This window comes from Callospermophilus lateralis, chromosome 1 (assembly GCF_048772815.1).
Source record: "Callospermophilus lateralis isolate mCalLat2 chromosome 1, mCalLat2.hap1, whole genome shotgun sequence".
Classification (NCBI taxonomy): Eukaryota; Metazoa; Chordata; class Mammalia; order Rodentia; family Sciuridae; genus Callospermophilus; species Callospermophilus lateralis.
This window is the reverse complement of record NC_135305.1, coordinates 116,966,795-116,983,012: the sequence shown is the minus strand read 5'-3', so window position 1 is coordinate 116,983,012 and position 16,218 is coordinate 116,966,795. Positions and strand designations below refer to the sequence as shown.

Here is a 16,218-nt window from a genome sequence, read left to right as displayed (position 1 = left end):
AAAAAAAAAAAAAAAAAACCACAACACTTAAATGTGTGAGAATAATCATTAAAAGGGAACTAAGTTACAGAATCTGTAAGTGTAGTTGCTCTCCCTCTCAAACCTGAGTCTGATGCATCTCAAGAGACAGCGAGTACGTGAGTGTACCTTACCTTGCAGGTGCAGTGGCTGCTGGCTGTTGCCCATAGCCAGGGTAAGCAGGCTGAGTCCCATATGCAGACTGTGCTGCATAGGAGGCCTGGGTGGTGGTGACAGTAGCGGTGGTGGTGTCATAAGCACCAGTGCCGTACCCCTGGACAGGCTGGCTGTAGGCCTGGGGGGCAGTTGGGGTAGTATAACCTAGAACAAAGGAGAGCTAGGTCAGATTTTTCTGGCCTCCCTGGAGATCTGCCTAGATACTTATAAAGAGAAAATCTGTAAACCACTTTAAACCATTACATCCCTTTATATATTACCCTGCAGCAAGATTAGTAACAAACCAATATTTGAAGCTTATGTTCTCTGAAAGTACCTAGTTCTTAGTAAAGTAAAAAACTTTCATCTCATTTGCTTTAAAACACAATCTAATAAGGGGAGAAAGAATATGCTTTGGAAAAACTGATAACAGAACAGGCTTCCTTCTGTCCCCTCTTGAACACTTTAGACACGAGAGACGTCTGCTTTTTGCTGATTCAGCGCTGATTTTGCTAGCAAACTTCCTTTAAAAAATTTTTTTTTGTTTGTTTTAGGTGGACACAATTATCTTTATTTTTATGTGGTGCTGAGGAGCTAACCCAGTGCCCCACACATGCTAGGAGAGTATTCTACTGCTTGAGCCATAATCCCAGCCCAGCAAACTTCCTTTTAACTAACGAACTTAAGTACCTCAAAAATCCCTCAAGCAGGAAATACAGTCTCCCAGAAATGGAGATAAATGGCAAGCAACATGGCAATTTAAAATAGCTACAAAACAATGATTCAGGTACTTGTTTAAGTACTTAAAACAATAGTTTAGGAATTTACTTAACTACTTTCTTTCAGTCCCAACACTGCATCATGGACTATTCATTTTATTTAAGGAAATTGGAAATTCTAGAGAACGTGTTTAATTTTTAGTGGAAGAAAGAACTGCCATTTATGTTTCACGTAACAACTAAAAAACAATTATCAGCATCGAGCAGAAATGGTCTGAGGAATAAAGATCATACTACACATTATGTTTGCCTAACTAACAGATTATCTTATTTAACTTTTTGGATAAAACTTTTTTTTTTTTTTTTTTGGGGGGGGAGGTTTGGAAACTAGGATGCTTTACCACTGAGCCACATCCCCAGTCCTTTTAAAGTTTCAATATTTAAAGCCAATCTTGAACTGACTGCTCATTTTAGTTAACATTTAGGGCCTTAAACTATACATGGAACAAAATGTCTTTACAAACACACAACGTACTAGCCAAAAACAATTATCAACTACCACTTATTTATTGTGTGTGTGTGTGTGTAGTACTAGGGATTTAATCCAGGTCTTCACACATGCTTAGGCAAGAACTCTACCAATGAGCTACATCCCCAGCCCCTCACAACTTCTTTTTGCATGAACGTCACTTCTTGTAGCACAAAGCATAATACTTTCTTGCCAATCACAAATATTATAGAAACTCTGAAATTATGTACAGTAACTTTCTTGTAAAAAGCAATGGATGAAATGTATATGAAAGTATACTTCATAAAACACCCCCAAACAATAGACATTTTTAAAGTTGATGTGTTCATCTGAACTTTGTTTTGTTTTTGTAGTGCTGGGTATGTAAAACTCAGGGCCTTGTGTGTGCCAGGCAAGTACTCTAGCACTGAGCTATACCTCCATCCCTGCCTGTTTCATTTTAAAGCTCTTTGCATGGGGCTGCGATGTGTCTCAACGGCAGATCATGTGCCTAGCATGTGAGGCTCTAGGCTGATCCTCGGTACTGGAGCAGGGGCGGGGCAAATCTTTGCAAGAGTCCAAAAAGAGTAAAAATACAAAGCATTCATGTATTCAAAATTTACTAGAATCTAATTCCATCTACCCTATACTCTTACAGATTTCCCCTTACGTAATGATAGCCATCTGTAAGATTCACAAGTTCAAACAAACAAACAAAACAAAAAACTAAAATTGATCAGGGCAATAACTATGTCACAAAACTATGCAGCAACAGAGCCTTGTAGTGCTAAACGTTAGTCACTGAGTTAATCAATGATTTTAAAAAATTAATCTGTAGTACTCACAAGCAGCCAAGCAAAATAGATAGCCAAAGCTCATCAGAGCAAAATGATTCAATGACAACAAAAAAGACCAAAGGCAAAAAAGACAACACATCAACTATGTTCTAAAGACTTGATGTAAAAATATAGGAAGAAACATTTACACAAACCACCCCAAATATTTGTTTAACCTTAACAGTAAAAATCAGTTCGAGAATTCTATATGAATCAAGTAACAGTCTCTTTCTTCTGAAGCTAAATTTGGAAAAAGCATAGGATGGTGTATCTTTACACATCCCCTCCAATAATTATCCAATGACTTTTATGTGCAAAGGAAAGGATACCTTACAGACTACAAAGTCTACATAAACATTCCTTTTTACTACTAAATGCAAATCTCTGGGTCGTCGGTCACTGGCCTCTATATTAGAACATCCTACACTTTTTGGACCCACAATCATTGCAGGATTTTTTTCCAATCAATGACAATGTGAATGCATGGCTCTGAATAACGTAGCATATAAATAACTTCTATCTCTTCCCTATAAAATGGTTTAGGGATTCCAAAGTCTAGATCTAAGCCAATGTTTATTTTTTTTAAAAAATGTTACAGCCTAAATATGTAAAATTATTTCAAATTTTTTTGCTTTAGAGAAATCTAAAATGCAATTTTACTTTCAGCTCTTTCCAAAGAAAGTTTATATAAACTTCCCACCAAACTCACGACACTGTACTTTATTTTAGTTGTTGATGGACCTTTATTTTATTTATTTGTATGTGGTACTGAGAATCGAACCCAGTGCCTCACGCATGCTAGGCAAGTGCATTACCACTGCACCACAACCCCTGGTAATTGATGAGGCAAATGACAGATTATTTTTTCCTCTTACTATACTATATATAATTTGGACAACTGAAGATAGGTGAAAAATAATTTTTATATCTTTTAACACTTTCTTATATTAAAATCTTGCATTTTCTTTTTAATTTATTTTTTTCTGGTGTACCAGTGGTGCCTAAGCACTGAGTCATATCCCCAGCCCTTTTTATTTTGAGACTGGATTTTGCTAAATTGCTCAGGGCCCCACCAAGTTGCTGAAGCTGGCTTTGAACCTGTGGTCTTCCTGCTTCGCCTACTGAGCCACTGGGATTATACATGTGCACCATGCCCAGCTAGTTTTTAAATTTTTAAATAAGAAAAAAAGGTACTGGGGATTGAACTCTTAAGTTATTCAGGATGGGCTTGAACTTGTGACTCTTCTGCCTTGATTTCTCTAGTTTTTGGGACTATCAGTGTGTGCCTTCACACCCAGTTAAATCCTTTTTATGATACTAATAAAAAAATGGAAGTAGAGAGCCTAAAACATTACACAGCACTAAGTGGGAAAAAATTACCACAGACTATTTTTTTGGTATTGGGGATAGAACCCAGACCCCTGAGAGAACCTTGACTACTGAGCTACATCCCTCGCCCTTTTTGAGTCAGAGAGGGTCTCCCTAAGTTGCCAAGGCTGGGATCAAACTTGAAATCCTCCTGCCTCAGCCTCCTGTGTTGCTGGGATTATATGTACGTAACACCACGTCCAGCTATCACAATCTTTTCACAAACTCTACTCAACCCCAGTAACAGGATATAATTTATTCTAATTCTTAAGTTTATTTTTTTTAGCTTCCTGGATTATTATTATATGGAATATATTATATAAATCTAAGACATACTATGGATTAAAATAATTCATAACATTTGAAATAAAACAATGTGTCTGGACTAGAAACAAACCAACACACAAACATGATACATGCAGGGTGGCAATCTGCTCCTCTAAATAAATCTAATCATGCAATCTATTCCTCAGGGAACGGGGGAAATCAGCTGGTGAGTAATCATCTGAAATACCTTTGGGAAGGTGAATAAACTATTATTAAGACTTGACAAAAATGTTAAATAATAAAACCTTTCCCAAAATTATATTAAAAAAAGGACATGGATCTGCAAATGGCACCTGAAGCAGTTTTTTCATTAGCACCTTTTTGTGTGTGATGTTAGAAAGTCTTGGGGTTAAACAAATGGAAACACCTAAAAGGGTTAACATTACAGGGTTAGACAAGATGGAAAGCATTTCCCATGCAAGAATGAGCAGGATAGTCAAACCTGTACTGGTCCCTTCTACTGTGGAAAGCACAAAACAAAAAGTAGAGGGTACACTATCAGATGAAGCAAACAGATGGGAAAACCAGTTTGATTTTTAAGCAACTCAGTTTCACAAGGCTCATTCTTATTCAGTATTAGCATTAGCACTATATTTTACGTAGTCTCCATTTTGTTTTGAGATTATTCAATACAGAGTACAAAGTTCAAAAGTTCTTTTCTCCCTTGAAATTCATCCCACCCACATTCTTTGATATCCCTCAAAGAGAATTTAAGGAAGGGGGGTGAGGGACAAAAACAAAAAACCCCCTCGTCCTTAGAATAAAAGGTCCCGAGATGCCAATGTAAGAACCAGAATGTATATCCAAGAATATGAGTAACAAGTTTCTGCAAATGCCCAGCCATTATGATCCCAAAAACTCCCCAAAGCACGCCTTACCAGTGGGAGGCTGTCCATAAGAAGTTGCATATGCAGTCTGCCCATAGGTGGCAGTGGTCTGAGCCTGGGTATAGCTGACATCAGTAGGCTGTCCATAAGTTCCATAGCTTTGTTGCCCATATGCCTGCTCCAAAGAAAATGCATAAAAGAATTTCACTTATGAATCCTGTATTTTAGCAAAAAATAATTGGCTAACTTTCTAACAAAAAAATTTCCTGATAATTAGGCAAAACCCCAGTTAACTACCCCAGTATGTTAACTACCCCAGTTAACATACTCTTAAGGGAAGAGCAATAAGGGAGGGCACAGGTGTGTAATTGTCAGCACTTAGTGTAGCAGTTTTAGTAACTAGAAACAAATGCTAGGAAAACAGAATGGATAAAGAAAATCAAGATGAAGCTAAAATCTGTCAATTCTGAAAACCAGAATTTCACCATGACTAAAGAGTAAAACTATTACAATACTGCAAAGACACTGAATGAGAACACTCTATGTTCTCACAGTTAGTACATCAATAATATTAAGCCAGCAAGGAATGAGTTGTTCTTTCAGATATTAACATGATCTTATTGTAGGTCTGTTTGAATGGCCAGTTATGTAAGATACGTCAGAGACATTACATTCTGCCTCTCCTACACGGTAGTTATTAGTTATCTATTTTATGACATGGGCCATTTCAGAATTTGAGGTGATCTCAGGACACTGAAAAAATTCTTTTTAAGTTTTTTGGATTTTCTGGTGCTGGGGATTGAACCCAGGCCCTTGTGCATGCAAGGCAAGCACTCCACCAACTGACATATATATATATATATCCCTAGCTCAACCTCAAAGTTTTTAAACACAGACTTATACTGGAAAGAGCTCAAGAGCTCCTCAGACTGGCAGCTAGGACTTTTAGAGCTGACCCCACTACTTAAAGTGTAATCACTGGCAAGTTATGTAGAATCTATGCACTACAATTTTCTCATTTGCAAATGGTCCTATCATCATCTTCTGCAGAACTGCTATAATAATTAAATTCAAACATAATAAAATGTAAAAATACCAAGCATGGGACAGGACCTCTAACTTAAGAAACGACAAAATCTAGAAAGTCACTGAAAGCCAATCCCCAACTTTGGGATGGTTTCATTTATGATGCAGAATGGAGCCCTTTGTACTCCACTAAGGAAGTTCAAAATTTCTGAATTTTTAATGATTAAACAAAAAATTCTACTATTGCTGTTTTGTGTTACATTTAAGTTGCTGATGCACACAATACATTTATTTATGCAGTGCTAAGGATTGAACCCAGGGTCTCATGCACATAAGGCAAGCACTCTACCACTGAGCTACAACCCAAGCTCTCATGTTACTTTTATTACCTGGGTGGTCTGTGCATATCCTTGAGTTGGCTGGGCGGTGTAAGCACTGTAGCTGCAAAAGAATTAAATGCAAGAACTGAACATAGAACGTTCTTATTCCATTACTATATCTTCTACAATTATAGGAGGCTCCATACTCTAAAAACATTAATCACAGACAAAATATCACAAAAAACTGACTTACCCCTGCTGGGCTGCAGCTTGGCTGTAGGTACTGTAATCTAGAGGAAACAATGAGAGAAAATAGTATAAAGTCAGTAAAGACAAGATGAAAGGGAAAAAAATAAGTGCAAGGAATTCAAGGTACCAAGAACCCTAAACTATTTAGAGGGGACTGACACAGGTCCAAATGAGTACCTCTTATTTCTCAACATCAACCAAACCAATTGAGTCTAAGTTAGTTAAACTGGAAAGTTTGAATATGGTGCTAACTTAGGAGATCAAGATCAGCTGATGTGCCAAGGATCCTTTGCATGTTCCCATGACCATAAACCCTCTTTAATCACAGGCTATCATTTCAAATGCATGATCATTATAAGGTTATAGAGAATCAGATGTTTTACATTCATAAAGAAAGAAAAAAAATGCAACAATATTACAATGTTTAACACCAAACAGATTAGATTAGCAGTTGCATCTCCTCAAAAACTAGTTTTTCTATCACTACATCTTGCTTCGGGGAGCAAGACCAACCATAATTCCCCAGCACAATGTCACTGAAATGGAATGGCAGAAAATTATATCCAGTGTTATAATCTGGTGTTTTAAAGAGCCTGCCAACTGCACCAGGGCTACATCAGTATAGTAACTCAAAAGCTAGATACAGTATAAATCCTAGTGCAGTCAAGGTAAGTAGAATATTTTTTTAAAATATTTATTTTTTTTTTTTTAGGTGTAGATGGACACAACACAATGCCTTTATTTTTATGTGGTGCTGAGGATTGAACCCAGGTCCCGCCTGTGCTAGGGAAGAGTGCTCTACCTCTGAGCCACAATTCCAGCCCCCTTAAGTAGAATCTTGAAAATTGTCAAAGAGGAGAAAGCATTTAATCTGCCAGGGAACAATATGATTTTAGATAACACTACTGTATTTCCTAAAATCCAAAGTGATTTGGAAAAAAACAAAAAAGTGTCCACAAATTTTCTTCTTTCTAAATAAATACTCCTACAATTTTCCTTTCCACAGCAAATTTACAACATCAAAAGGGACTGCAGCCTGCTGAGGTTCTGCAGCAAACAGCAAATAAAACCGCTAAGTTTTCATAGCACCACTGAATTAAAGTTATATAAGTTTAGGTGTTTTCTCCTCCTAAAGGCAGCTAACGTAATCATCTTAAATTCTGCCCAATTCTTTCCTCTCCACAAGAATACACATCCTGTTCAATGCTTGAAGACAGTACTGCCATTAAGATAGGGGAAAAAAGGGTCCTTTCTTTTCCAGTCAGAAAGTAGTCCCTCATCCAAAAGCAACAGTTGACATCTCAGTTCTTCATGGAGGGATTCTACCCAACTTGATGAAATCCAAAGACTGCCTCACAATCTCTTGGCCTCAGAGTTCTTTGCTGAATCCATCTCTTTAAGTTGGTTTGTTTACCTCTTTGCACTTAACTTTCCTTCCTCACTTAACACAGAACCCTGAATCATTAACATTATCAAATCAACTGCCCCAAAGATATCTATAACCAAAAAACCCTGATCTGTTCAAGATAATCTTAAAGCATTTTTAATAGCACTACGTAATATTCTTTACACAACCTATAAAAATTAAGTGTAAATCATTCCTTCCATAGGGCATTCACAAAATACCAATGAAGTATCTGAAACAAAATATTTCAACCTACATTTTACTGATGTTTCTATAGGAGAAATGATTTTAAATCAATGACATATAGTTCAATACTTACAAGACTTCTACACAAGTACAATTATATAAAGCATAAAATTGGCAAAGCTGATATGGAACAGCTAATGACCTCAGTTCAGTGGGAAACCAGAAGACTTGGGTCTCCTATATGGTGGGAGTAAATTTGTTGTTTCATGAAAACCTTACAGCACACAAACATCATATGGCCTCAAAAATGCTACAGTTACACACTGATCAGATTATTCAACAACCAGTTGTGTTTGTTTCCAATCCCCAAATGCACAATTGAAGACTTTACTAAAAACACAGCATAGGCCAAGGAGAAGGGCTGAAGTGGGGGATTAGGGCACAGAATGCTGGTAATGTTCTATTTCTTGGTGCAAATGGTGGTTAGAGGCTTTGTACTATAATCCTGCTGAAATGGACATACCCTGCAGGTACTTTACTACATGATATAAATGAGAGGGGAAAACACCTAACCATTACCAGTGGCATTAGGGCTGTCACTACCCAAGATGTAGAGATCTAGAGCTTCAGATTACATAAGGCAGTGAAGACAGCATGGGGCAACTTTGGGCAGAAATGCTTTTGCTGTAAGGTCAGGAGAGCTCAACAAACTTTTTTAAAAGGTCAAACTTACATAAAAAAGGTCTAGCATACATAGTCCCACATTTTCCAGGAAAGGAACCTAAGGTGCTGATAAATTATGTTATTCCCCAAAGGTCGCCCAGAAGGGCTTAATCAGGTGTGGCCATGAAAACCACGTGCAACTCTAATACAGCATACTGGAAAAAGGCATGTTCAGCAATACAGCAACACAGAAACTTGAATGTACACATTTGGCCCCCTCAGGCTTTGGGAGGCAGGAATAGGGTGGAAAGGCATTGGGGAAACCATTTCCCACCAGAATGTCTTGGGACATGGTATCTCAGAGTCCTCTCTTCTAGGGGACACTCCTGGTAGTCTGGCACCAAAAGCCAACATTTACCTTTTCCTGACCAGACAGATGGGCAGAGTTCTTAAATTGTCCTTCACCTGCTGGATGCCGAAGTCTTTCCAAAGTAAAACTCTGAAGGACTCAAAGAGTTTTCCTTCCCTCTCATTCGGCTCCCCCCTTCCTCTAAGGCCTGGAATCCGGCCCGCTTAAGAATACCCCCAGAGGCAAAACACTCCACACAGCCAATAACCCTGGATTAGAAAACGACAAGCTGCAAACTGCAGGCGAAGGCTGCGGGGCAGTTAAGAGCCCCCCTACCCATATTCTAGAGTTCTCACCCCGGGCTTTCTTTTAAAGTTCACTCTGCGCTGCTCCCCCCCACCCCCGCCCGCCAAATCAATTCACGAAATAAACAAGCTTGACGAATATAAAAACATGCAAAACGATGCTGAAGCATAATTCAAAGGTCGGCTAGGGCTTTTTTGTCCCTCTTGGATCAAAGAGGCCAGAAATTTCTTTCTGGTAGAAATTCTGGTCTCCCGATCCAGGCCGGCCTTATTATACAACCGATCTCCCTCGGCGTTGGCTGAAAAGGGGCCCCGGGAAGCCACTTAATTGCTTTTTGGGGGGAGGAAAAGAGGTAGTGTTAACACAAAACTATAAAAACTGGTAAGTTCAAGGGAGCAGCAAATTTGGGACCTCCAAAGGTAGGGGACATTCCGTCTGAAGGCCAACGGGGCAGAAGTCGTGCTCGGGCTGAGGCCGCCCAGGCGGGCAGCTCGGCAGCCCCACTTCACCGGGCCCGAAGGATGACGGGGCTCGCGCTCATAAGCCGGCGCCCCTCAGCTCACATTGCGAGGCCTTTTTTATTTGCTTTTTTCCCCGAGTTTCTCCGTGAAAAGAGTCGCCCTGGAGCTAGGGCCGCCTCCCTGGGAATCGGAGGGGGTCACGAGGGCAGCGGGCCCGCGGCTTCTCCAGCCCCCCTCTTTCGGGGTGACAGGCTCGAGGCGCGGCCGCGGACCCCCCTTCACGCGGGGCCTCAGAGGCCGCAGGCCCCGCCCACGTGGCGGCCGGAGCGCGGGGCCTGACGACCGCCACACAATGGAGCCCAAGACGGGCCCCGCGCGCCCCCGCTGCCGCGAGCCCCCCGCGCGCCACGGGAGCCGGAAGGTTCCAGAACCGGCCCACCCGATGGGGGGAGGGGAGAAGACGGGACCGCGGGCCCCCCCGAACTCGTCGGGCCGTGGCGGGTACCTCCAACCCCTCTCGGCAACTCCACTCAGTCATCTCGGCCACCCCCAAAGAGGAGAAGCCCCCAGTTCGGGCTTCCCGACCGTCGCCTGCGCGACCGCAGTTCCACCACACTTACCCGTGGACGCCATTTTCTCTCCTTCCTCCTCGTTCTCTCAACGTCCGTCTCCCTCTCGCTTTCCCTCTAGGCGCCGCACTGCGCAGGCGCGAAACTCGCAACCTCGGGCGCTACCATCGGGCCAGGCCACGGGGGTGGGGGAAGAAGGAATGAGCCGCTGCTTTTTCGATCTTCACGCCCGAAACTGTTGTCCCAATCTTCTCTTAAGATCGCCGACGTGACGCGAGAGCCAAAATAGCACCGAAGAGGCCGGAGTGGGTGGTGAACCGGTGTCAGTATCAAACCAGAGCGATTCCCCGCACGAGGCTAGGTCGTTCGCAGTGGTTACGTCCGCGGGCTCAAGGGACCGTCTCTGAAGAGTCTGCCCTGGAGGGAAACGGAGGCCGGCGGGAGAGGCTGGGGGAAGGGATCGGGGCCTAGAACAACTGCTGACTAATCGGCGGGCGGAGGGCGGCGTGGGAGCGGGAGGGGGTTGCGCTTTGGCCGGTCGGCTGGGGTCACGCGCCTTCGTGCGCGCACGATGGGTTTGGAGCCCCTGGGCCTCAGCCCGGAGCCGCAGCGCCGACTCCCAGCCGGGGGGCCCCGCCCGGCCCGCCGGTGTGGGGGGCGTGCTCGGCGGTGAGTACCTCGGACGCGTGGCCTGAACCGGCGGGGGAGGGGACCGAGGCCGGTGAGCTAGGTGGGACACCCCGAACGCCTGGCCGGCCCCCGAGGGCCCTCCCCCAGTAACGGTCGGCCTTGAGAAGGTCCTTTAATCTTCCCGCATCCAATATCCTTGTCTTAACAGAAGGGGAAACTGAGGCCGAAGAAAGTTGAGTACTTTCCCCCAAAGTCACAAAGCTGAGTTTGGCCCAGACCCTAGGATACCCACCAGCCCACTCTGTCCACCCTCCGGAAGAATCGTCCCTGTCCTTGACTTCCCATTCTGTGCGCTGGCTTCCCTCTAAGGTAGGCAGGGCCTTGGGGTGCTCAGCCCCATTTTGTGAATTGACGAAGCAGCTCCAGAGGGCTCAAGTCCCAGTTCTGTGTCTGTGGGCAAGTCCTTCACCCTTGTTTTGGTGCCCAGTAGGTGGATGGTTGTGAGGGTGAAAAGGAAGTTTGCTGTGACCTTAGACTCTACCCCCAGGCAAGGCTGTCACCTGCCCACTTTCCCAAACCTCCCCCCAGTCGCATAGGTGGATGCTCAGATCCAGTGCAGGGCAGGCTCACCCTAAATTCCTGAGCAGAACTGGAAGCCAAGTTCGTGGTTTTTTTTTTTTTTTTTTTTTTTTTTTTTAGTGAACACAGAAAAAGCACCAGCTGTGTGCTAGGAGTACCCTGGTGAACCTGGGGATAAGAGGAGCCCCTCCTCCTATAAATTCAAACTACCTACCTGGGAGGCATGCCAAGCTGTGCTCATGAGATAGGATAAGAGCTATGAAATGAAGTGTCAGAGGGGAAAGGACATTTGAGCTGGGTTTCAAAGGGTGAGTAGGAGTGTGACGATTGGAGAGTTTGGAAGGAAAGACATTTCAGGCAGAGAAGTTTTCCTCATTTTCCCTGCAGGACCTGGCAGATGAAGGGGCTGCCCTTGGCAAGGAAGCTGACTAGGCAGCCTTCCTATGTCTCTGGGATCTTGCTTTCTTCTCTGAATCAGCTCAGTAGGCATCCTGAGACAGAGCCTAGCCAGGGGTGAAGGGGCTCCAGCAGGGGCTGGAGGACAGCCTGGATGTCATAGGGGAACATGGGGGAGAAAAGAGCTTTGCTTTGTGGGCAGGGAATGGCAAGGTTTGAAGCCCAGAGCTTAGACCAGAGAGGCTTGAGCAACTAACTTCCTATTGAGGCTCTTCTTTGGGCCAGTTGGCAACTGTATGTGCATATGTGGGGATGAGGGGATGGCTACAGTTTACTGAGCAGGAACTGTAGGCTGGAGCCTGCCTTAGCCTATTTCTTTCTCCTCTCACACTATGAAGAAAGGATTTTCTTATTCCCCATTTCACAGATGAGAAAGGGAAGGCTCAGAGGCTGGGAATGTTGCCCGTCATATAGCAGAAAGAGATGGAACAGATATTGGTGTTTTATGTGAAGGGAGGAGTTGGGGCCAGAGAAGCTATGCTGAGGGTTGGGGAGGAGGAGATGCCTTAGTCCCAGGTCATTTTGTATGGCTCACAGTGTGGGACCCTGTTACCCCTCTGCCAGTCTTCCCCCACCCCCTCCCCAGTCTGCCCATTGGCTGGCTTTGACCCCTTGGTCAAGGGCAACTGAGACCATCTGGAACCCTAAGACTGGGCAAAATGGAGTAGTGAGAGGAAGATAGTAGTCTGAGGGAACTAGGAAGCAAAAAGTGGCTAGAGGGGGCCCTGAATATGCCCTGGGGGAGCTCAACCCTTCTTTTCTACAGTCCAGGGCCCCAGTTAACTTCCCTGGCCCGGTACCAGGGCCCATCTGAACTCAGGACTCTCACATATGGGCAGGTGGAAGGGAAGATGGATTGGGCTCTGGGCTCCACTGTGGCCAAGCTGCTGGGCCTGCCTCTCCATCCTTAGTTCCCAGCACTGTAAAATGAGGCGGGTCAAGCATGGGGAGTGAGAGAGATAAAACCTGCAGTAGTAACTGTTGTTTCCCTTACTCCCACAGCACAGAGCCCCGGGATCACGCTTGACCTTCCTCAGCCAACTATGCATGCCAGGGAACCCCCTGGCCTATTGTCTCCAGCGCTGCCTCTTGCCTCCTCTGTCCTCATGCTGCTGATGAGCAGCCTGTGGCTGGTGGGGGCCGGCCCCAGCCTGACCCTGGCCCCGGAGCTGCTGCTGGACCCCTGGCAGGGTGAGGGCCAGCCAAGTGGACCTAGGAGAGTCTGGAGAGTTGCTGCAGGGTCTGCGATCAGTTGGTGGGAGCAGCATGGTTGTACAGGGGTGGGACCTAGTACCCTGGGGACAATCAGCTTAAACAGGAGCATGCCCAGTTCATCCACAGCCAGGGAGGGCCAAGGACCCTGCAGAAGGGCCAGCAGGGTGGGGTGGGAACTTGTGGGGAGGAGTTCTCTTCTGACAGCCTTCCCTCAAAATCAGTACTAAGCTTTCAGCTAAGCATGAGGATGGGGAGGAGTGCTAGGGCTTGGAGGAGTGGTCCCCAGTTGAGCACTTGTTTGTCAATAATAACAACAGCTCCTGTTTATAATTGAGGAACCCAAATGATGCTCAGAGAGGTTAAGTAAATTGTCTAAGACCACACAGCCTAGGGAGTGAGGTGGCTCCAGGAGTGAAGCGGGAAGTCCCGCCTCGTGACAATTTGTGCTTCCACCTGGGCATGACGGATTTGGTAAATTCTATAGAGCACCTTCACCATGCCTGACACACAGTGAGTGCTCCATAGTGAGTGCAGAAGACTTGAGTGGTTGGTCCTTTGTTCTGTTTAACACAACAGGGCTGTGGCTATGACATTTGGAAGTCCTTGGTCCTAGTCACTAATAGTGATTAGGTGCTAGTAGTGAGCACACTGCTTCCTGATGAGGGGAGGCTGGTTTAGGAGGTGGTCCTAGTGGAGGCTGATCCCCTGACCTAGCACACCTGGAACAGCCTTGAAGGGTGGGGCCAGTAACCAGGCGCATAAGCCCTTCTCTCTCCCAGTGCACCGGCTGCTGACCCATGCCCTGGGCCACACGGCCCTACCTGGCCTGCTCCTGAGCCTGCTGCTCCTGCCTGCCCTGGGCTGGCGGCAGGAGTGCCACCTGGGCACACTGCGATTCCTGCACGCCTCTGCCCTGCTCTCCCTAGCCACTGGTCTGCTGGCTGTGCTGCTGGCAGGCCTTGGGGTGTCCAGTGCAGCTGGTAGCTGTGGATACATGCCTGTCCACCTGGCCATGCTGGCAGGGCAAGGTCACTGCCCTAGATATTCTCAGGGGCTGCTGCCACCGTGGTTGCTGCCGTGGCTGCTGCTTGCCCTGACCCCCCTGCTCAGCTCCGAGCCACCCTTCCTGCAGCTCCTTTGTGGCCTCCTTGCTGGCTTGGCCTGTATCCTTTGCCTGAGCACAGGGCCCGTGCCTGTGGGTACTGTGGCTAGGGCTCCGGGTGGGAAGGAAGTGGTACAATGGAGTCGGGGCCCAAGCAATGTCCGGTGGCTGTGCACACATATCTGGGAGCATCTCCCTCTCGGCCATACTCTGGGCTGGGGGCTGGGGGCTGGGGGCTCATGACCAAGTGGAGGAGCCAATTACAATTTAAAGGGCCCTATGGGAAGCCCAGGGGTGCTGAGGTGATCGAGGAGGCACTCACAGGACCCACTAACTTGGGTCCTGAAGGTGGCGTCTGTGCCAAACATTCAGGAAGAAGGGTTCAGGTGAAGAGAAGTGAAAAAGCGGGCCACGTGGAGGGCAGAAAGGGCGAGGGCCAGGGGCGGGAACGAGCCCGGGGTTCTCTGGGAACTGAGAGTGACAGTTGGCTGGAGGTGCAGTTGCCTTAAACATAGGCTTTTGCTCCAAAGATGTTTAATACCTGTGGGGGAAACTGCCACCAGAGACAATAGGCTGCCCCTCTACCCCACTGTGGGGACTTCAAGGGAAGAGTAACACCAGCTGCCCAGGCCTGTCTGAATGGAAGCATGGTGGCCTGGCTGAGGCCATGGTGTCAGAGGAACTTTTCCTGGCAGAATCACAGACATGAGCAGGCAGGCGGGTCCCTGGAACAGCAATTGGGGTGGTTGAGGCTGGGAGGGCTGGATTGGGAGCAGGCACTTCTGGCTCATGCTCTTGGTTGAGTGGCTTGTTAGGTCCCCCTCTTTGTCTTGCTGTTGCGGGGTGAAGACACTTTTCTTCAGGGCCGTGGGGAGTGAGACACCCAGGAATGAACGCCCAGCACTCTCGGCCTGGGGCTGGCCGTGCAAAACAGACCCATCCCTGCCTGGCTTCGGTTTTCCTTGACCGACTGCCCTGCTCTGGGCAGATGCTGCCAGAGCCTTAAGATGGCTGGAGCCCTCGGAGCAGCGCCTACAGGTGATGCAGGAGAGCATCTTGTGCAGGACCCTGGCTAGGTGCTGGCCTTTGAGGCTCCTTCCTGCCCCAGGCAGCCTGGCTGAGCTGCCTGTCACCCTTCCTGCTGGAGCGAGGTGAGGGTGATGCTGTGACTTGGCCCTGCTGGTCGAAACCAAGGCAGTGACTGGTGGCAAGGCCCTTCTCTGCTTCCACCCTCGCAGGTCTGCCATCCCTGGACCTCCTTACCAAGCCTCCCCTCCGCCCTGGTCCCATGGCGATGGCACAGCCCAGCTCCCGCCAGGCCTGGGGCCTGTGCAGCTGACCTGGGAGGACCTGGAGGTGGGCCTGGACTGGGCCGGGTCCCGCTTTCCCCCAGGGGCCCCCATGTGGGCTGTCCTGGATGAGCAGATGCTGCAGGAGGGGATTCAGGCCTCACTGCTTGACAGGCCAGTTGAGGAGACCCAAAGCCCACTGTGGCTGCCCAAGTCCTCAGTGTCCTCTCTGCGGTAAGTAGGGTTGGGGAGGTTGGGGCTCTGGTGTGGGGCCAGGGCCGCCCGGACACTCCCTCCTTGTCCACTTCACAGGCTGCAGCAGTTGGAGCGCATGGGCTTCCCCACAGAGCAGGCAGTGGTGGCACTGGCAGCCACAGGCCGTGTGGAGGGTGCTGTGTCACTGCTTGTTGAGGGGCAGGTGGACACTGCGCCCCTGGTGACCCAGGAGGAGGCAGCTGCCCACTGCAAGGGCCCTGGGCCTCCCTAACCCAGGCAGAGGGTGGGGGCACAGGCTTGGCCTAAAGGCAGGTAGCCTGAGTCCCTGCTCTGTCCACTGAGCACCGTGGGATACTGGGGCACCCCTGGGGGCAGGGGAGGCCCCGGAGCATGCTGCCTGGTAGCTTTTTTAAGAATAAAAGCCAATTCATTTTCCAA

The 16,218-nt window shown here is 47.0% G+C and overlaps 2 protein-coding genes across 11 annotated transcripts in view; one reads left to right on the top strand and one right to left on the bottom strand.

The window, feature by feature from the left end:
* The window catches only part of Ewsr1 (EWS RNA binding protein 1), a 27,670-nt gene extending 16,323 nt beyond the window's left edge, over positions 1-11,347 (bottom strand). Inside the window, exons 1-6 of one of the 4 annotated variants that reach the window (XM_076837334.2) lie at positions 11,216-11,347; positions 10,345-10,710; positions 6,359-6,395; positions 6,175-6,226; positions 4,811-4,934; positions 153-339 (exon numbers count right to left, since the gene is read on the bottom strand). In XM_076837334.2, coding sequence (XP_076693449.2) covers positions 153-339; positions 4,811-4,934; positions 6,175-6,226; positions 6,359-6,395; positions 10,345-10,357 — 413 coding nt within the window. In that variant the 5' untranslated portion in view covers positions 10,358-10,710; positions 11,216-11,347. Of the gene's footprint in view, positions 1-152; positions 340-4,810; positions 4,938-6,174; positions 6,227-6,358; positions 6,396-10,344; positions 10,711-11,215 lie in introns of those variants that run through there. The other 3 variants (XM_077108676.1, XM_076837322.2, XM_076837323.2) reach the window with 3 other exon arrangements.
* Positions 10,091-16,218, top strand: Rhbdd3 (rhomboid domain containing 3). Of its 7 annotated transcripts, XM_076837361.1 has the most exons (9): positions 10,091-10,145; positions 10,553-10,962; positions 11,132-11,292; positions 11,623-11,810; positions 12,961-13,149; positions 13,953-14,336; positions 15,264-15,426; positions 15,514-15,798; positions 15,877-16,218. In XM_076837361.1, exons 5-9 carry the CDS (start codon positions 13,002-13,004, stop codon positions 16,049-16,051), a joined length of 1,155 nt encoding a protein of 384 aa, XP_076693476.1. In that variant the 5' UTR covers positions 10,091-10,145; positions 10,553-10,962; positions 11,132-11,292; positions 11,623-11,810; positions 12,961-13,001; the 3' UTR covers positions 16,052-16,218. The 7 variants fall into 7 exon arrangements, with proteins under 7 accessions (XP_076693476.1, XP_076693501.1, XP_076693467.1 ...); XM_076837386.1 differs by lacking the exon at positions 10,091-10,145 and having other exon boundaries at positions 10,173-10,613; XM_076837352.1 differs by lacking the exon at positions 10,091-10,145 and having other exon boundaries at positions 10,173-10,962.